The sequence below is a fragment of the Brassica napus genome, chromosome A7 (assembly GCF_020379485.1).
Source record: "Brassica napus cultivar Da-Ae chromosome A7, Da-Ae, whole genome shotgun sequence".
NCBI classification, from domain to species: Eukaryota; Viridiplantae; Streptophyta; class Magnoliopsida; order Brassicales; family Brassicaceae; genus Brassica; species Brassica napus.
The window spans coordinates 19768300-19786502 of record NC_063440.1 but is presented as its reverse complement, the minus strand read 5'-3'; the positions used below and the strand labels follow the sequence as shown (position 1 = coordinate 19786502).

At 36.0% G+C, this 18203-nt stretch overlaps 3 protein-coding genes, 1 non-coding gene and 1 pseudogene across 6 annotated transcripts; 3 read left to right on the top strand and 2 right to left on the bottom strand.

Annotated features, from left to right (window-relative positions):
- Positions 1–615: 615 nt before the first annotated feature.
- LOC106353492 lies at positions 616–2210 on the bottom strand. The gene is made up of 2 exons (XM_013793261.3): positions 1385–2210; positions 616–957 (listed from the first exon to the last, which is right to left on the bottom strand). The coding sequence occupies exons 1-2, from the start codon at positions 2059–2061 to the stop codon at positions 903–905; spliced, it is 732 nt and encodes a 243-aa protein (XP_013648715.2). The 5' UTR covers positions 2062–2210; the 3' UTR covers positions 616–902.
- A 2381-nt stretch (positions 2211–4591) lies between these two features.
- Positions 4592–7750, top strand: LOC106353491 (putative pentatricopeptide repeat-containing protein At1g77010, mitochondrial). 2 transcript variants are annotated; one of them, XM_048735761.1, is made up of 2 exons: positions 4592–7043; positions 7326–7750. In XM_048735761.1, exon 1 carries the CDS (start codon positions 4739–4741, stop codon positions 6749–6751), a length of 2013 nt encoding a protein of 670 aa, XP_048591718.1. In that variant the 5' UTR covers positions 4592–4738; the 3' UTR covers positions 6752–7043; positions 7326–7750. The 2 variants fall into 2 exon arrangements, with proteins under 2 accessions (XP_048591718.1, XP_013648714.2); XM_013793260.3 differs by having other exon boundaries at positions 4636–7043; positions 7316–7750.
- Positions 7751–9366: 1616 nt separating this feature from the next.
- LOC106353489 (ACT domain-containing protein ACR3) lies at positions 9367–13208 on the top strand. Of its 2 annotated transcripts, none has more exons than XM_013793259.3 (7): positions 9367–9625; positions 10419–10513; positions 10594–10639; positions 10719–10833; positions 10910–10977; positions 11305–12018; positions 12575–13208. In XM_013793259.3, exons 2-7 carry the CDS (start codon positions 10443–10445, stop codon positions 12911–12913), a joined length of 1353 nt encoding a protein of 450 aa, XP_013648713.2. In that variant the 5' UTR covers positions 9367–9625; positions 10419–10442; the 3' UTR covers positions 12914–13208. The 2 variants fall into 2 exon arrangements, with proteins under 2 accessions (XP_013648713.2, XP_048591720.1); XM_048735763.1 differs by lacking the exon at positions 9367–9625 and adding an exon at positions 9843–9863.
- Positions 13209–15209: 2001 nt separating this feature from the next.
- On the top strand, positions 15210–17651 carry LOC106353488 (annotated as a pseudogene).
- A 393-nt stretch (positions 17652–18044) lies between these two features.
- On the bottom strand, positions 18045–18116 carry TRNAQ-UUG. The gene has a single exon. It is a non-coding gene; the product is annotated as a tRNA-Gln (tRNA).
- Between the last annotated feature and the right edge of the window lie 87 nt (positions 18117–18203).

Below are 18203 nucleotides of genomic sequence, written 5' to 3'. Positions count from 1 at the left end.
GCACTTTCAGATGTAACACAATCAAATCCCAAATCGCGTTTCCGAACCGCAATAAAAAAAAACATAAAACGAAACGTGTTTTTTCAAGGTTTTTCAAGTTCTGTCTTTTAAGCCTCATTCGGGTTTTATTTGTTTGAGGTTGAGTTCGATTAATTATACTTGGAGTTTGGACTATGTATCCATCTTGGTTCCAAACATGAAATTGAATATTTTAACTATCTATTAGAATCATCTGTTCATATTAGGTTAATAAATAATACTACAGATTCTATATATTTTATAATTTATACCACACCATACAGGATCTATTCAGATTTTTTACAGCTCAGATCGATTACGAATTGTTTTCCGGTTTGGATCTCGGATTTTTTGTCCATGCCTAAACTGTTTTAGGCAAGTCCACAAAGAAGAACCCACCAATCATCAACCGACAAGAGCATAAACACAAAAAGAAAAAAACTTCACTCTTCTTGAACTTGAAGCGAAGGCAAAGATTATTGACATTGATTTAGTTTTATACCAAAAGCAAAACCGTAAGGTTTTGATATATTTATTTTTATCCGTTTAGCAAAAGCTTAGAGTAAATTGATATATTTATTTTATCCGTTTAGCAAAAGCTAGTAAATATCTATATATAATAAGATCATCATCATATGCTCTATAAATACATTACACATGGTTACAAATAAACTCAAAATTATATAAAGAACTACAAGAAGTAGAAAGGGATATAATCTTTGGTTGTACAATGAAGAAGATGTCATGTCCTCTGCTTCCATCTTCATCATTCCTGGATTCCTTCGTCCATGGATTTACAGAACGCACTAAATCCAGCTCAGGTTAAAGCAATCAGTAATCTTCTTGGTCAAAGAAGTGTATAAACCAACGAAGAACATTTCGTTTCAATCTCGTAGATTTACATTCCAGAGGAAAGATAAGCATCCTTTGTTTTTATCCCTGTATTAGGAAACAGAGAGAGAGAGAGAGTTAGGCATGAATCTAGTTGCTCATGTAATCAATGTATACTGTTATACACAGCACATGATTAGCATCTTCAGTCATCACCATTGAGCAAAAAAAGTCCAAAGCTGTAAAGAAAAATCTCGTGCACCCAACACATCTACATTGACCCTTTCTAGGACCATTAACTTCAAACACAACAACAAACTACCAAATATCATAGTATCTTTACAAGATGCAAATGCCAAAAGAGACAAGATTATCACAAAACAGCTCGTCCGCATCAGTAAGAACTAAGACCCAAATCATATTTCAGTTTTCTTTATGTATCAATTCTCAACTCTAAAACTAACAAAGCATTTCTATGATAAAAAAATATATTAAAAATAAAACCTTTAACTTCCCACAGAGTTTATGGATATACCTTAGACTGCTTCTGCTTCGATCCCTATTGCTTCTGCTTCGATCGCTATTGCTTCTGCTACTACTACCAACACTGCTCTTTGAGCCACCACTGTTGATCCTCGAGACTTCTCTCTGACTCCTACTCGATTCTGACTTCCACCAATCTTTATCCTCTGAGATGGAAGGCCTGGGAGAAACCCAAGAGCCTCTGCTTGTCACAGAACCATCATCATCATCCTTCTTCTTGGTCTTTTTCTTGGCGCCCAAGCTAACAGGAAACCCTAAATTCAGAAGAAACCCACTGTTATTCACTCCCCTGTTTCTTACCGGATCGACCCATCTATCGCTCTTTGACTTCCTCACGACTTTACTCTGCATCTTTCTCCTCTGAGGCATTTCATCGAACACTTTCCGATCTTTCTCCTCTTCCTCTGTTTTCACCTCAACGAGATCCTTCAAGGAGAGCTCGTAGCACGACTCGGGCATCTTGCTAACCATCTCCATAAGCTCTCGTTGACCACGAGCGATGACCTGAGCCTTGGAAACAGGAGAGAGGTTCTGGTGATTGGCTTGAGGGCTCTTGGGTGGGCTGGTTCTCCACAGAGGAGGCGAGCAGACGCCTGAATCTGGATGATCATCGAAGGCTCTGGGGAATATCAAATGGGTATTGAACGATTTCGAAGAAGGATCAAACATTTTTTTTTGTGACGATGATGGTGGTCGTTGATCTTTCGGATCTTGCTTTGAAGGGACAAACAGTTTAGATTCTTGTTCACAACTTGACAAAGAAGCTCTGTTCTGTTCTGTTCATACACGCCCTTCGCATCAACAGCATTGTGTAATAATGTATTTATATCTACAATTTATTTTAGAGACAAACATTTAGGAATTTAATAGAATATAATAAAACAATTATTTTGTTTTTTTTTTTAATGATTTATTGATATAGGCAAATCTTCTAAAAGAAAGCGTGCGCCGGAGATAATCTAAATCCATTGGGTTATAATATTTGTAAATTAATAGATTATTAAATATGATGTATTAATAGATTCTTAAAATCTTTTACATGCTAATACCATAGTAGTTTTTTTTATTTTTCCGGCTGCATTTTTGTTGTGTTATCTATTTTTAGGTTTAATTTACTCGTCCGTACTTGTTAACCACTAAAACGTTAGAGCTTTTTCATGCTCTCGCCCTTAACATAAGAAAATGTTTTTTTTTTTCTCAATCATTTGGGTTTATGATTTTATATAACGGGAAATGTGAACCCTTGCTAGTTGGTACGTTCCCTTTATATTTAATGACTGGTTTATGTTACTTTTTATTTTCTTTTACAAAAGGATACTTTAGTTTGTTGTATACATAGCATCTGAATCATTATTGTATGTTAATTGCGGTTGCTGTAATGCGATGAAATCATGAAGGAAATTTAGTTGAAAAAATAATAATATTTCAATATTTTGTTCTAGAAGTTAAAAACAATCGAAACTTCCTTTAGATAAAACTGTTTAATCTACCATTATTTGAATCATTATTGTATGTTAATTGCGGTTGCTGTAATGCGATGAAATCATGAAGGAAATTTAGTTGAAAAAATAATAATATTTCAATATTTTGTTCTAGAAGTTAAAAACAATCGAAACTTCCTTTAGATAAAACTGTTTAATCTACCATTATTTGACTATTATAATAGGAGTATATAGGCGTTCAATGCGTTAAAGATACGTCAATAATTCATTAGTCTTTCTGAAGTTTCTACTAAAGGCATAATCGTGTCAAATGGGTTATTTTTTCCCTTCATAATTTCATAACGTATCTATCAAGATTCAAGACGAAGAAAGAACATGTTAAGCCAAAAAAATGGACGAAGAAAGAACATGATAATATTACGGTGAGAGACACTTTCTATATTTCTTTACTTGCTTTCAACTCAATACAGTAAAGTCGTGTTTTTTGTTTAAGAAGAATGGCACGTACGTATGAATAAAATTAAACACCTCTCTGAATCTGATTTTCACTCAAAATCTAGAAAGTTTTAGTTTTAGTAAACGTGTAAAGTATTTATTGTATTAACATTCGACAAGAGCTAGAGATACTTATGGGCAAAATTAAACTAACCTAGTAACCTATGAATAAATAATTTTAAAAAACGAGAAAAAAACTAATTTAAAATCGATACCTTATGTTAACCAAAAAAAGAAGAAAAATCGATACCTTATGATTTTAATTATGTGAGCTAAAATTGGTATAACAATTTCGACAACTACGTCTAACCATATATAATAGCAATAATTCATAACATTGATAGCAATTTTGATCACGTCCATTTTTTTTAAAAAAAGTCAACGTGTTACGTGTATGTCTTGTTGCTAAACGTTCACTATCTCGATATACAAATATAATTCATTTTTCCTATGAATAAGGCAAAATCGTTGACATTACGTGTCCAAATAATCAACCACGAATACGTCCAACAGATATTCCTTTAACGTTGATTAGAAAACAATTTTGTTCATTTTAGGCTTAAATGATTCTCATTATATAACCATATATTTTAATTAACGTTATACTTCTTCCCCTTTTGCTTTCCTTCCAGAACTACTCAACGCACACTCCTCAATCCTGATTATAACGTTAGTGTTTTGATTAGGCATGGGCGTTTGGCTGGTGTTCGAATCGGGTTTTTCAGTTCTATTTTATAACACTTATTAAATTCATTCTAGTAAATTTGTAAGTACATATCGGATTCAAATATAACACATCGGGTTCAGATTAGTTTTGTATCACATCACAAAATCCATAAAGTAATCATATATCATTAGAATTCGGGTTATATCAGATCGGTCTAGATATATCCGAAATAAAATCTAAAATTTAAAAGTAAAACATAACATATATATATATATTAATTTATTTATATATGATTAAGTATTTAAGGTAGTTATTTAAATTTTATATAATTATTGTTAGATACTATATCAAAATAAATTGAATATTTGGAGTATATATTCATGCTTCATATAATTATATTATATATTAGTTTGGACGTTCGGATCGTTTCTTCGGATATATTTTCGGATTTTTCGGATTTTTCGGTTTTTTTGATTTTTCGAATTATCCGTTCGGATTCGGTTAATTATGTTTTGTACCACCTTACAAGATCCATTCAGGTATTTTTATATTTTGGACCGGATACGGATCAGGTTTTTCGATTAGGTCTCGGTTTGGATTTCGGATTATTGGATTTTATGCCCATGTCTAGTTTTGATCCTCATCATACGACACCGTTTGGTCGTCGTGTGATTCTAATACTTATAATACGGCGCCGTTTAGTCCTCGTAAGATTGTGATCCTTTTCCAGTTTTGTTGACTGATGGAAGGAGACTATCGGCGTCGCTACGTCGGTCTTCTTCAGTCATGCAGCAACAGAGAAACTCTATGGCGCCAAACCCACGGACTGTTTCTCAAGAAGGGCTTCCTCAGCTCAATCGTCATCGTCGCTAACCATCTCCTCCAGCTATACACGCGCTGCGGGAAAATGAACAATGCGCGGAACCTGTTCGACGAAATGCCCGAGAGAAACATGTTCTCATTTAACACAATGCTCGAAGGCTACATTAACTCAGGGGACAAAGTCTCTTCTCTAAACCTCTTCGACACGATGCCGGAGAGGGATGCGTACTCTTGGAGCGTGGTTGTTTCCGGGTTCGCTAAGGCCGGTGAGCTAGGTCTTGCTAGGAGGTTGTTCGACGCTATGCCTGAGAAAGATGTTAAGACGTTGAACTCTCTGCTTCACGGTTATATTCAAAACGGTTACGCTGAGGAAAGTCTGAGGCTTTTTAAAGAAGTGGGATTGAGAGCTGATGTGGTTACATTGACGACTGTTTTAAAGGCTTGTGCAAAGCTGGAAGCTTTAGAGTGTGGGAAGGAGATACATGCGAGGGTTTTGATCGGTGGTGTTGAGTATGATTATGTGCTGAATAGTGCTTTGGTTAATTTGTATGCAAAGTGTGGTGATTTGAGAATGGCTAGCGGTATGGTGGATCGTGTCGGGGAGCCTGATGACCATTCTCTATCTGCTTTGATCTCGGGTTACGCTAGTTGTGGGAGGGTGGATGAGGCTAGAACACTCTTCGATAGGAGAAGGAACAGATGTGTGTTTCTGTGGAACTCTATGATCTCTGGTTATGTTGCCAACAATATGGAAACGCAGGCGTTGGTTCTTTTCAAGGAGATGAGGAATGAAGCTCAGGAAGATTCACGTACTCTGGCAGCTGTTGTAAATGCTTGCAGCGGTTTGGGTATCATAGAGACTGGAAAACAGTTTCACTGCCATGCTTGTAAATTTGGGTTGGTTGATGACATTGTTGTAGCTAGCACATTGCTTGACATGTACTCCACGTGTGGGAGCCCGGACGAAGCTTGCAAACTTTTCAGCGAGGTCAAAAGCTATGACACTATCTTACTGAACTCTATGATCAAAGTATATTTCAGCTGCGGAAGAGTTGAAGATGCAAAAAAGGTATTCGAGAGGATTGAGAGAAAGAGTTTGATTTCTTGGAACTCAATGACTGTAGGATTCAGTCAAAACGGTTGTCCAGGCGATACGTTAGAGTACTTCCGCCAAATGCACAAGCTGGATTTGCCTACGGATAAGTTTAGCCTCTCCAGCGTCATCAGCGCGTGCGCAAGCGTTTCGTCTCTGGAACTGGGCGAGCAGGTTTTCGCGAGGGCGACTATTGTTGGTCTTGACTCTGATCAGATAGTATCGTCCTCTCTCATCGACCTCTACTGCAAGTGCGGATCAGTGGAGCATGGGAGGAGAGTGTTTGACACAACGGTGAAATCAGATGAAGTGCCGTGGAACTCGATGATATCAGGCTATGCTACGAATGGTTATGGTTCTGAAGCGATTGAGCTGTTCAAGCAAATGAGTGTAAGACCCACTAGGATCACCTTTATGGGTGTTCTAACAGCGTGTAATTACTGTGGTTTGGTGGAAGAGGGAAGGAAACTGTTCGAGGCAATGAAGTTGGATAATGGTTTTGTTCCAGACAGGGAGCATTATTCATGTATGGTCGACCTTTTGGCTCGTGCTGGCTATTTGGAAGAAGCTATGGATCTTGTGGAAGAGATGCCTTTGGAGGCGGATGCGAGCATGTGGTCGTCTGTTCTAAGAGGATGTGTAGCGAATGGAGATAAAGCCATGGGAAAGAAAGTTGCTGAGAAGATTATAGAGCTGGAACCGGAGAACTCAGTCGCTTATGTGCAGTTGTCCGCCATATTTGCAACTTCTGGTGATTGGGAAAGCTCAGCGTTTGTAAGGAAACTGATGAGAGAGAAGCATGTGAATAAGAGTCCAGGTTCCAGTTGGGCCGAGTGTTGATTCCTCGAACTTGAGTGTGAATAATATCAATTAGAAGCAGAACAACAAGCCAAGTTCGAGTCAGATGAAATGCTTCAAATGGATTGGGAAAAATTGCAATAAAACAAAACTGCTTATTGACGTTTGATGAACATAAGCTAAACGTCTTCGTTACAGTTCCTGTCGGGCCCATAAAGTAATTATTTGCTTCTGGTTCTTTGTTTCTGCATTGGACTTATCGCACCAAGGACTACCATGATCTATACATTTGAAGATCACTTCAAAAAGGATCTCAAATCAACAACCATTAGAGGTCAGTTCTCACCTTTCTATTGAGGTGCATGCAGCAGTTCTTATTGTTACTGGATAGAGGATATCAATTTTATGCCTAATGCATTTTTTGTTTTTCTTGTGTGGCTGGAAACGAAATTAGACACATCCTTTTTGATTTTGCAACATAATAAGAAGAACATGAATAGCTTTGTTAGTCATTCTGTGTCACCCATCAAAGATTTGTGATTGAAAACAAAGGGATTAGATTGTTTTATGGACATTTTCACCAATTAATATGATGTTCTGCCGCAGGAATCTCCAGGAATAAGAACATTGGTTGAAGGGATTTTAATCTGAGACACAAAACTCAAGATCGCTATCCTCTTTGGTTTTCTTGTCCAAGTAAAAATAGTAGTTGTTGACTTTAAAGTCTGAGTGCATCATGTGAGTCACACAATCTTTTTGAGTGGACCAGTGGTAAGCATAAGGGTTGTTTCAAAAATAGTGTTTTGAAGATATCTTTTGTTGTTCAACATTTAAGGTGGGAGAGGTTGAGGCCATCACATGTTCCACTAAGTAATGTTCTTTGTAGGAAAAGCACTTTGGCATAACTTTATTTTTCTTGTTGGTGTTGTAATTAAACGAAAATATAAGTAAAATAGAGAGAGAGGATGAGGGAGTTAACAAGGAACACAAAATGTGGAATACATTATTGAGACTTTTGAAGATCTCTCCATTCACATCAAATTCTATCTCTTGCTAGTTTCCTTTTTATTAAAAGCTTATTCCTTTTCAAGAAATCTCTAGTCTTCTATCGTCATCAAAACTTTATTTCAATAATAATCCTTTGTGACACAACAATTCGAATTTAGGTATCTAAATAAAGCATTATGGAGAGTATGAGCCACCCATAATTGAGGAGAATCAATCTTTCACATCTCTCTAGGTCAACAATTTGATCTTTCTTCTTACAATGATGTTCTTTGAGGTATCGGTTCAACCATAGTTTTCTTGTGTGTAATATGTTATCAGTACAACCTATTTACAATATCAGAATCTAAGTTACGTTTTAGTACACCTGCTTTGAACTTTATTAACAATTCTCATTAAGGAGAAATTCAAAACAGTCACTTATTGTTATAAGAATCTTGGTAGAGGTTATGAATTATTGCAGGTTTGGCTTGATTATATGTGTACTGTTTGTGGCTGACAAAGAAAATAAGTGAAGTGGTTTGTGATGTATGCATGGATATATAAGACAAAGTTGATGGATGTAGTTTAGCAAAATAAAGTAACTAATGGACCATTGGGGTAAAGTGACGTCGAGAGGATGTAATGTAGGGGAGGCGATTAGATTAAAGAGCAAAGATACGGAATCTTCTCTTAGCTTTTGTGACTGGCATTTTTCATTAATTTATAGCAACCACTATAAAAAAACATAAGTTGGTGAAACAATATCAAGGGATAATGTGAATCATACAAATTGACGGCAAGTTGTGTTGGTGGTGGTAGGAGAAGCCCATGGAAAGCAAATATAATGATAAAATAATAATATATAGCCACATGACATTTGTAATTTTAAAACTGGGAACTAAATTCATGATATTTTTGAGAATATGAGCTTTTAAAAATAGCATCCACTATAGCTCAACAGGTTGAGGAAGACTTAGTACATGTCTGGAGGTAGAACACCTGCCTCACCAGCTGCAAGGATGATCTGAGGAGATGTTTAGAATTCAGTTTGGAGTTTCTTGAATATTGGGCCTTAAAAAATGTAACAACTAGAAAATAATGAAGCCCAAAATAGACTCTTTAAACAAACAAAATACTTATCTAATACTGTAACAGTGTTAGTGTCTGTTATATCGTCTAACTTTACTTAAACCGTTTTTGAACTCAGTAGTTTTGTCACTATAACGCTATTTATGACGTTTTTCATGTCGATGAAGCAATCAAGTGAAAAAAACGCACCGTGATATCCAAAAGTTTCCATCTTCACGCGCTCTTTGCGCTATACAGTATACACAGTAATTGTTGAGATTAGACTGTTTAGTGATATAAACTACAAATTATTAACTCCAACACAAGCACACACAATAATGTTATCAACTTCCAAACACTGCCAAGTGCTAATGGACTTAAAAATATCAATAATGGAGAGTGTAAGCCACGCGCTGTAGCTAGCGTGAGTAAGAGAGTGGAATAGTTTCGTATTAACACAACCACTAATTATAATGTTCGCTTCGTCATGTCTGACTAATTCTCATTTAATTAAAGGCTATTTTGAGAGAAATGAAACAGTTTCAATTAAATTTTAGAGGGTTTGTCGTATTTAGATTCCTATTAAAAGCCTCTTACTTCAAACTCATTAAAAGAGAAAGAAAAGAAAGAGCAGAGGCAGACAGACATCTCTTTTGTTTTTGCTTGAGGACACTTGCTCTGCTTCTGTCTCTGTCTCCTCCGTGTATCTTTTGTCTTCTAAAAGATGTAAAGACTTGTAATTAAATCTCCATAAGATTTCTCTCTCTGTCTCTCTCCTCTCACCGTCTCCACAAAACTTGAGGTTTCTTTCTTTTTTTATCAATAAAACTTGAGGTTTCTTTAAGCTCTCTCATACCAAAGGTAAACGATTCTCACTCTCTCAACACTTCAAATCTGTAATCTTTCTAGGTTTTCTCCACTGTCTTTCTCAAGTTGTGATTCTGCCATAAATGGGGTTTTTTTAAAATATTATCTTTCAATCTCTTGGTATGTAGAAACTCAAGAGAGCTCATGGAATCGAGTAACATAGAGTTTGTCTAATTTTCATTGTTGTTGTTGGTGTGGCTGTGGCTGTGTGACGCTGTTCTCAGTGGTGCAAGTTGGCATATTGTCATTATTTTTTTTTTTTTTATACTAGTGTACAGTGTTAACATTTTAGATTCCATCTTTGACCAATCATATCTTCTTACATCAAAGTTTTTTAATATTTTTTGTTACTTTTTATATTCTTCCATGTTTTTTTTCACTTTAAAAGCCTTAAGTTCATGGATTCCTTTATGCATACTAGAGAGGAATCTCATGTCAACTCTTAGAGAAAAAAAAGAAAGAATTAAAACAGTTGCTCAGAATATATCTTTTTAGTTTTGATTTTCATAGTTTAGAGTGACTTTTACGAATATATTTTTCTGTTTATCTCCTCTGGTTGCCCTCTGGTTGAGAAGGACTAGAAAAGAAGCAAAGAGAATCTCAGTTTGTGGTCTCTCTTTATGAAAATCTTTATCTCTCTATCTTCTTCTTCTTCTTCTTCTTCTGTCTAGTTACTTAGTGGCCAAGATTCACTTATTTTGACCCTGCAGACAAAATCTTTTCTTGCAACTTGTTGAGAGCTGCTCCGTCTTGTTTGATATATATAACTTCTTTTGGTTAACTTCAGAACGTGTGAAGAGCTTAAAGATTAATGGCTAAAGTTTACTGGCCCTACTTTGATCCTGAATATGAGAACTTGAGCTCCAGAATAAATCCTCCAAGGTAATAATAATCACCAACTCCTTTAAGATTATCACATACTTAATTAAAGCTCATACTCTTCTATGTTGTTGTTGTTGAAGTGTGTCTATAGACAACACTAGCTGCAAAGAATGCACTCTTGTCAAGGTAAAAGCATCCTTCCTTCTCTAATTAATACCATTTGAAATTGGTTTTGAATTTGATGTGTGTGAGTGTTTATTAATAGGTTGACAGTATGAACAAACCTGGTATACTACTTGAAGTTGTGCAAGTTCTAACCGATCTTGATCTCACTATCACCAAAGCATACATCTCTTCTGATGGTGGATGGTTCATGGACGGTAATAACTGCACAGTTATATAAATGTTTCACTCCAATGAAGCACTCATTTGATTCCATCTTTCACATCTTAATAGTTTTCCATGTCACTGATCAACAAGGAAACAAGGTTACTGATAGCAAAACAATTGATTACATCGAGAAGGTATGTAATAAAAACCTGTAAATGTATGGTTTTGTATATATATACTCCCTCCGCTCCACGAATATGAATGTTTTGAGAAAAAAATTTGTTTTAAGAACTTATATTTTTTAAAGTTTGTATGCATATTTAATAAGTAATTTTTTTTGTTAAATTCAAGTAGTTATGATTAAAACTATTGGTTTAAATTTATAGGAAGTTGTTTTTACACATAAATTAAGATATTTATTGCTATACATTAATCATTTTTTATTATATATATGTGAAACCAGTAAAAATGTGTCATTGTGGAAGAAAGGGAGTATATGATATTCTTGTACTTCTTATCAGGTGTTAGGACCAAAGGGACATGCTGCGTCTTCACAAAACACTTGGCCAGGTAAAAGAGTCGGTGTCCATTCACTAGGCGACCACACATCAATCGAGATCATTGCTCGTGACCGTCCTGGTCTCTTGTCTGAGATCTCAGCTGTACTAGCAGACCTACACTTCAATGTAGTGGCAGCTGAAGCATGGACTCATAACCGTAGGATCGCTTGTGTTCTCTATGTGAATGATAACGAGACCTCTAGAGCCGTTGATGATCCAGAAAGATTGTCTGCAATGGAAGAGCAGCTCAACCTTGTGATACGCGGGTCTGAACAAGAAGATGAGAAAGTTGCTCGGACGAGTCTCTCTATTGGGTCCACTCATGTTGACCGTAGGCTTCATCAGATGCTTTTCGCTGATAGAGACTATGATGCAGTGAGCAAGGTTGATGGTTCTGGACTCGAGCCTAAGATCACTGTTGAGCATTGTGAGGAGAAAGGTTACTCTGTGATAAGCGTGAGCTGTGAGGATCGAGCTAAGCTGATGTTCGACATTGTATGCACGCTTACTGATATGCAGTACATTGTGTTTCACGCCACGATTACATCGAGCGGTCCCCATGCCTCTCAGGAGTATTTCATCAGACACAAAGATGGTTGCACTCTTGACTCTGAAGGAGAGAAAGAGAGAGTTATCAAATGCCTAGAAGCTGCAATCCATAGAAGAGTCAGCGAGGTAAAACACACACACATCTTCTTTTTGTGTTTCTTGCAATAGAAGTAACAGTTTCTTAAGTTATTGGCTGAAACTCAGTTCCGAGAGGTGAGTCAACCCTTAACCACACACATCTTCTTTTAGTTTTTTTCTTGCAATAGAAGTATCAGTTCCTTAAGTTATTGTCTGAAACTCAATTTTAGTGAGACAAGTTAACCATTAAACACACACATCTTCTTTTGATGTTTCTTGCTTTAGAAGCAACAGTTTCTTAAGTTATTGTCTGAAACTCAATTGAGGTAAGTTAACCATTAAACACACACATCTTCTTTTTGATGTTTCTTGCACTAGAAGTAACAGTTCCTTAGGTTATAGTCTGAAACTCAATTCAGTGAGGTAAATTAACCCTTAAACACACACATCTTCTTTTGATGCTTCTTTCACTAGAAGTAACAGTTCCTTAAGTTATTGTTTGAACTCTATTTAGGTAAGTTAACGCTTAACCACATACATCTTTTAGTGTTTCTTGCATTACAAGCAACAGTTTCTCAAGTAATTGACTAAAACTCATTTCTAGGGCTGGAGTTTGGAGCTATGCGCAAAGGACAGGGTTGGACTTTTGTCGGAAGTGACTAGGATTCTGAGAGAGCACGGCCTCTCAGTGACGAGAGCTGGTGTGACAACAGTAGGAGAACAAGCGGTTAACGTTTTCTATGTAAGAGATGCTTCAGGGAATCCAGTGGACGTGAAGACAATAGAGGCATTACGTGGAGAGATAGGACACAGTATGATGATTAACGTGAAGAACAAGGTACCAAGCAGGAGATGGAAACAAGAAGGGCAAGCGGGAACAGGAGGAGGGTGGGCCAAAACCAGTTTCTTCTTTGGGAATTTGCTGGAGAAGTTCTTGCCTTGAGAGACAAGGTAACTTATATATAAATGTTATTATATTGTGTGGATAAAAATGTACTGTAAAATGTGTATTATGTATGATCTAGAAGGTCTAGTGGGAGTGTTTTGACTTGGTCAGGGATTTTGGTTTTACTTTAGTCATAGTATGACCGTTAAGTGCACCGTTTGAACATGTCTATAGTAGAATAATATGGAACTTTTCCTGTTGGAAGGTTTGCTTTTTGTATATGAAACTCAGTCCTTGCGACCTTATTGTCTTTGTCTCAAATGTATAATATCCATGTTGTTGAGAGTTTTCATTTTTTAATGTAAAAAGTTTTTTTTTTGTTTTGAGGAACCTATGTTGTGATTCAATTATTAAATTGGTGCACTGACTTGACCATGAAAATGAGGATTGACTAAGCATAAGTATTGCATCAGTGTATACTTTAACTACTTAAAAGGTGATAAATAGGTTACCTGTGAATGTTTATTTCTTAATTACTAGAAGTTTATGGACCCGATGGACCAAAGTTCGTAATTCCTCCAAGTTTGAAACTACATTATTAGAGCAAGCGCATTAATGAACCCCGGCTGAGTTCACAATTTGATTTTTTTTTATTTTTCGTTTGATTTTTTTTTTTTTTAAATAAATAAACTGATTAATAGCGAACCGCCACGTAGCGTGGAGCCCGCTAAACAGTAATGATTTGAATTCATGCGGAAGAAGCGTAGCGAAACGAGTTCACCAGCTTTTATTATTATAATATATATTTTTTTTGGATGTGTGAAAACTTCCGTCTTAAACTTCTGATGCTGATGCTTTCATCCCAAACGTCATTTATTGTTTTTGTTATACTCAAAATGAAAATTAATATTCCTGTTATGGCTAGGCCCTTGAAATGGGGAAGACTAATGGAGAGTAGATGTGGGAAAATCGAAAAGCAATAGTTGAAAACGGCGTGGAGTGCGGCCTAGGATAAGGCTAACAGCCTAGTCTAAAGTATGTACGAAACTAGGGAAAAAGTAAACGGCTTGCTGTTTCCATGTCCTTTCTTAGTTAATACTATTATTACTTCGTTCCTAATGTCTTTTAAGCAATACTTAAAGTATAAAGCTCGTTGTGTAATCCCCTATAAAAGAATTACAAACTCCTTCTCGTTGAAACAATCCACACAATAAGTTTTATGTTTACGATTCAGGTTGCGTATTTTCTTTATACTTATTTAAAATAATAATAAAAAATGTATTTGCCTGTTGAATTATATATGTTCTTTGCACCAAAAAAAAGAATATACCTGTTCTTGAATAAATCTTTTTCGGTATGCTACGTGAGCATACAAACAAAACAAACCGGTGAATATGACAGTTTAGATTTTGATTATCTTTGTGTTGACATGGCGAAATAATAAAAATATGAAGTATTCATCAACTCTGTCATATGTATAATTCGTGTTGTCATGAATGCACCAATATAGTTACTAAATTACTGTATACATTTGGTTAATAACAAAACGTGTCAGTAACTTAACAATATAACCAATCAAATCTCAAGCAGTGGAAGAATGAAGTATAGGTGGGAAGTTCCTTCATTGCTGGAAAAACGTGCTCACCAACCCATAGGCCTCCCTCCTGAGCATCAAGGTGCATGTTGGTCGTTCTTGCGTGTTGCATTCTTACTTCTGTTCTTATATGGATCTCTTATTTTTCATATTTATTACGGTCAAATTTAATTTTTTGGTGATTAAATTTTAGATGGTTGTATAAAGGGTTTTATATAAAAGAAAAAAACAAAAGCGTGTACTAACTATTAAATCCTAACAAATACAATAACAGTTATTAGTTTTTTTTTACAATGGATATTATTGTATCTATGTTGTTATTATTATTTTTTGTTGTGATTTTCAATGGTGCTGTTTAAGAGTTGAACTTGCAAAATATTATTCTGTTAGTAATCAGTGGAACAGTCGAAAATATTCCAAACTGTCTTCTAACCATAAATTAGAACCGAAAAGTCCTACAAGTATATATATTCCGCCAAAAGGTTCAAAACCATCAATTAGAACCGAAAAATCATATGATAAAAAGTATAAGCTCTATTGTGCGTAGGGCTTTTTCCCATCTATTGATATCCAAAAGAAGGTTTATCATCTTCTCACTTTTCCCTAATTAAGGTTTATCATCTTTTCATTTTTCCCTAATTTTTTTAATCAACTTTTCATTTACTTTTCCCGAAACTTTGGTGTTGTTATTTGTAATATTTATATTACAACTATTTACTTTTCCGAAAATAAATTAAAGAAAAGCATGTAATGTGTCACCGTTAGATTTCCGACACGTGTCCTGTATACATTGTCCGTAAGTTAACTCTTTGTCTGTTACCCTTTTATAACAAAAGAACTCATTGTCTATCTCTCCTTCTCCTCTCGTTATCATCCTCACGAGTGTCCACGCGTTACTTGTAGAGCAACGGAGGTATGATCAGAATAGTCTAAAGTTTCAATCTCTAGTTTCATTTTGTTCCTACGTTTTGGTCTTTCGAGGCTCTGTTTTTTTTTTGTTTAATTTCAGTTTCTTTTTGTGGTGGTAGAGAACCAAGAAACCGCTTTCAAGAAGTATTAAAAGATGGTGAGTCAAGAAGGGCCAGCAACACTTGACCGATGCTTTGAAAAGATGAAGATGGAAGGAGTCGTGATCACCGAGTGGAAAGATATCCCTGTGGAGCTTCTCATGAAGATCCTTAACCTTGTTGATGATCGGACGGTCATCATTGCTTCTGGTGTTTGCAGTGGCTGGAGAGATGCTATTTCCTTTGGTCTCACTCGTCTCTCCCTCTCTTGGTATGTATACATAGCTTCTTCTTCTTCTTTGTTGATGGCTGATATGTTGACAAGATCATGTGACTGAAAGTAGGCCTGGGCTTTTTTTAACCAAACCCGAAATCTAAACCAAATCCAAACCGAAAACCGAAATTCATATAAATGTGAACCGTTATAAAAAATTATCCGAAAGAGGCTTAAGAATTAGGTACTTTCGGGTTTTGAACTATGATCCTAAAATAACCGAAATTAGCTAAATCTATTAATATATTTACATATGTTACCGTTATTTAGACATTTTATAGTATTTTTGATATTTTTTTATTATTTCAAATGTTTTTTGGTTAATTTAGGCAGTTTAACTAGGTTTTAATTAGATTTTTGAGTATATTTTTGGTCAATTTCATTAGTTTAAAAAAATTGAGCGATTTCATACACTATACATTGACTACAATCCGAACTGAAAGGAACCGAACGGCCCGACCTGAAAATAAGTAAAATCCAAATGAGATATAGGAGTATAATATCGAAAATCCAAATCCAAATCAACCAAACTGAATCCGAACGGGACACCGAAGGTCCATGCCTCACTGAAAGTATCAAAATTTGTTGTTGATTGATCAAATTTTGTTGTGAGAACAGTTTCTTGATATGATGGTTTCAAGTTCAAGATTCTGATTTGTATATATACCAAGAAACTAGTACGGTTTTGTTTTGATGTTTAACTTTTTTGTTTCTTCAGGTGCAAGAAGAACCTGAACAGTTTGGTTCTGTCTCTTGCTCCAAAACTCGTCAAGCTTCAGACATTAGTATTGAGACAGGACAACCCTCAGCTTGAGGACAACGCAGTGGAAGCAATAGCGAATCACTGTCACGAGCTACAAGATCTTGACCTAAGCAAAAGCTTGAAACTCACTGACCATTCTCTCTATTCTGTGGCTCGCGGTTGCACAAACCTCACTAAGCTAAACCTTAGCGGCTGCACTTCCTTCAGCGACACTGCTTTAGCCTATTTGACAAGGTTTTGCAAGAAGCTCAGAGTTCTGAATCTTTGTGGTTGTGTTGAAGCTGTTTCTGACAATGCATTGCAGGTTCCCTTTCTATATATATCATCACCCTTGTAATGTCTTTATATTAACAACCTAACAAGGAAACAAAAATTTATGCAGGCTATTGGGGAAAACTGCAATGAGATGATGGAGTCATGAGCCTAGCTTATGGCTGTCCTGATCTAAGAACCCTTGATCTTTGCGGCTGTGTTCTAATTACAGGTAAAGTTCATAATGTTTAAGACACCTCTACAAAACTTGAATCAGTCTTAAGACATTGTTGTTGTTGTTGTTGTTTTTTCTAGATGAGAGTGTGGTGGCTTTGGCAAATAAGTGTGTACACTTGAGGTCATTGGGGCTATACTACTGCAGGAACATAACGGACAGAGCCATGTACTCGCTGGCTCAGAGTGGAGTGAAAAACAAGCACGAGATGTGGCGGTCGGTTAAGAAAGGCAAGTTCGATGAAGAAGGACTAAGAAGCCTCAACATTAGCCAATGCACTTACCTTACACCTTCAGCGGTTCAAGCTGTCTGTGATACATTCCCTGCGCTCCACACTTGCTCAGGCAGGCATTCTCTGGTTATGAGTGGTTGTCTGAATCTAACATCAGTTCACTGTGCATGTATCCTCCAGGCTCACCGCACCCACACCGCTTACCCTCACCCGGCTCATTAAAGCACCAGTGTGTAAGCCAGAGAGGTCTCTCTTCCTTGGTATGTGTACATATAAGCCTAAGGTTAAGAAATAAAAGCTTATTTGTTTGAGTTTATCTTCCCATCTCAAGATTTTACATTACAGCAACCTAAAAATGATTATGTTTGATGATCCATCAATCATCATCATACAACAGTGGACTTACTTTTTTTATTTATTTTAACACTTTTTGTGTAAGTTTGATCCATCAAATCATCACATTACAAAACATATATAAGGAATACATAACTTGGTGGCTGCAGTCACATTCACATTTGAGACCATCAAGTGCAATGTGTGTGGTGTGTTAGATCAGCTGCCTTTGTATACAGTTTCATCAACTGCTGGATTGCAGAGTCATCTGAATAGGCTACTTATATATTTGATGAAAATTTTTGTCATATATAAATGGTTTGATGTTTGATTTAAATTTTTTCGATGACAAAAAAATAGCTTATCATACAAATTTTTAAATTAATAAGAAATTAAATATCCAAGTATAGGTAAAAAAAAACATTATGTCTGCATATGCAAACAAATCCCATGGTTTCTTTATAATTTTGCAAAGAAACAAAATTTAATAAAAAGTAAAGGTCCTACCGGGAGTCGAACCCAGGTCGCTGGATTCAAAGTCCAGAGTGCTAACCACTACACCATAGAACCTTCTTGTCTATCATCTTGTGCATCATTATGTAGCTTATGTTCCAATCATGAATCAGCTTGAGCTTCAACACTTGTCCATTTTACTAC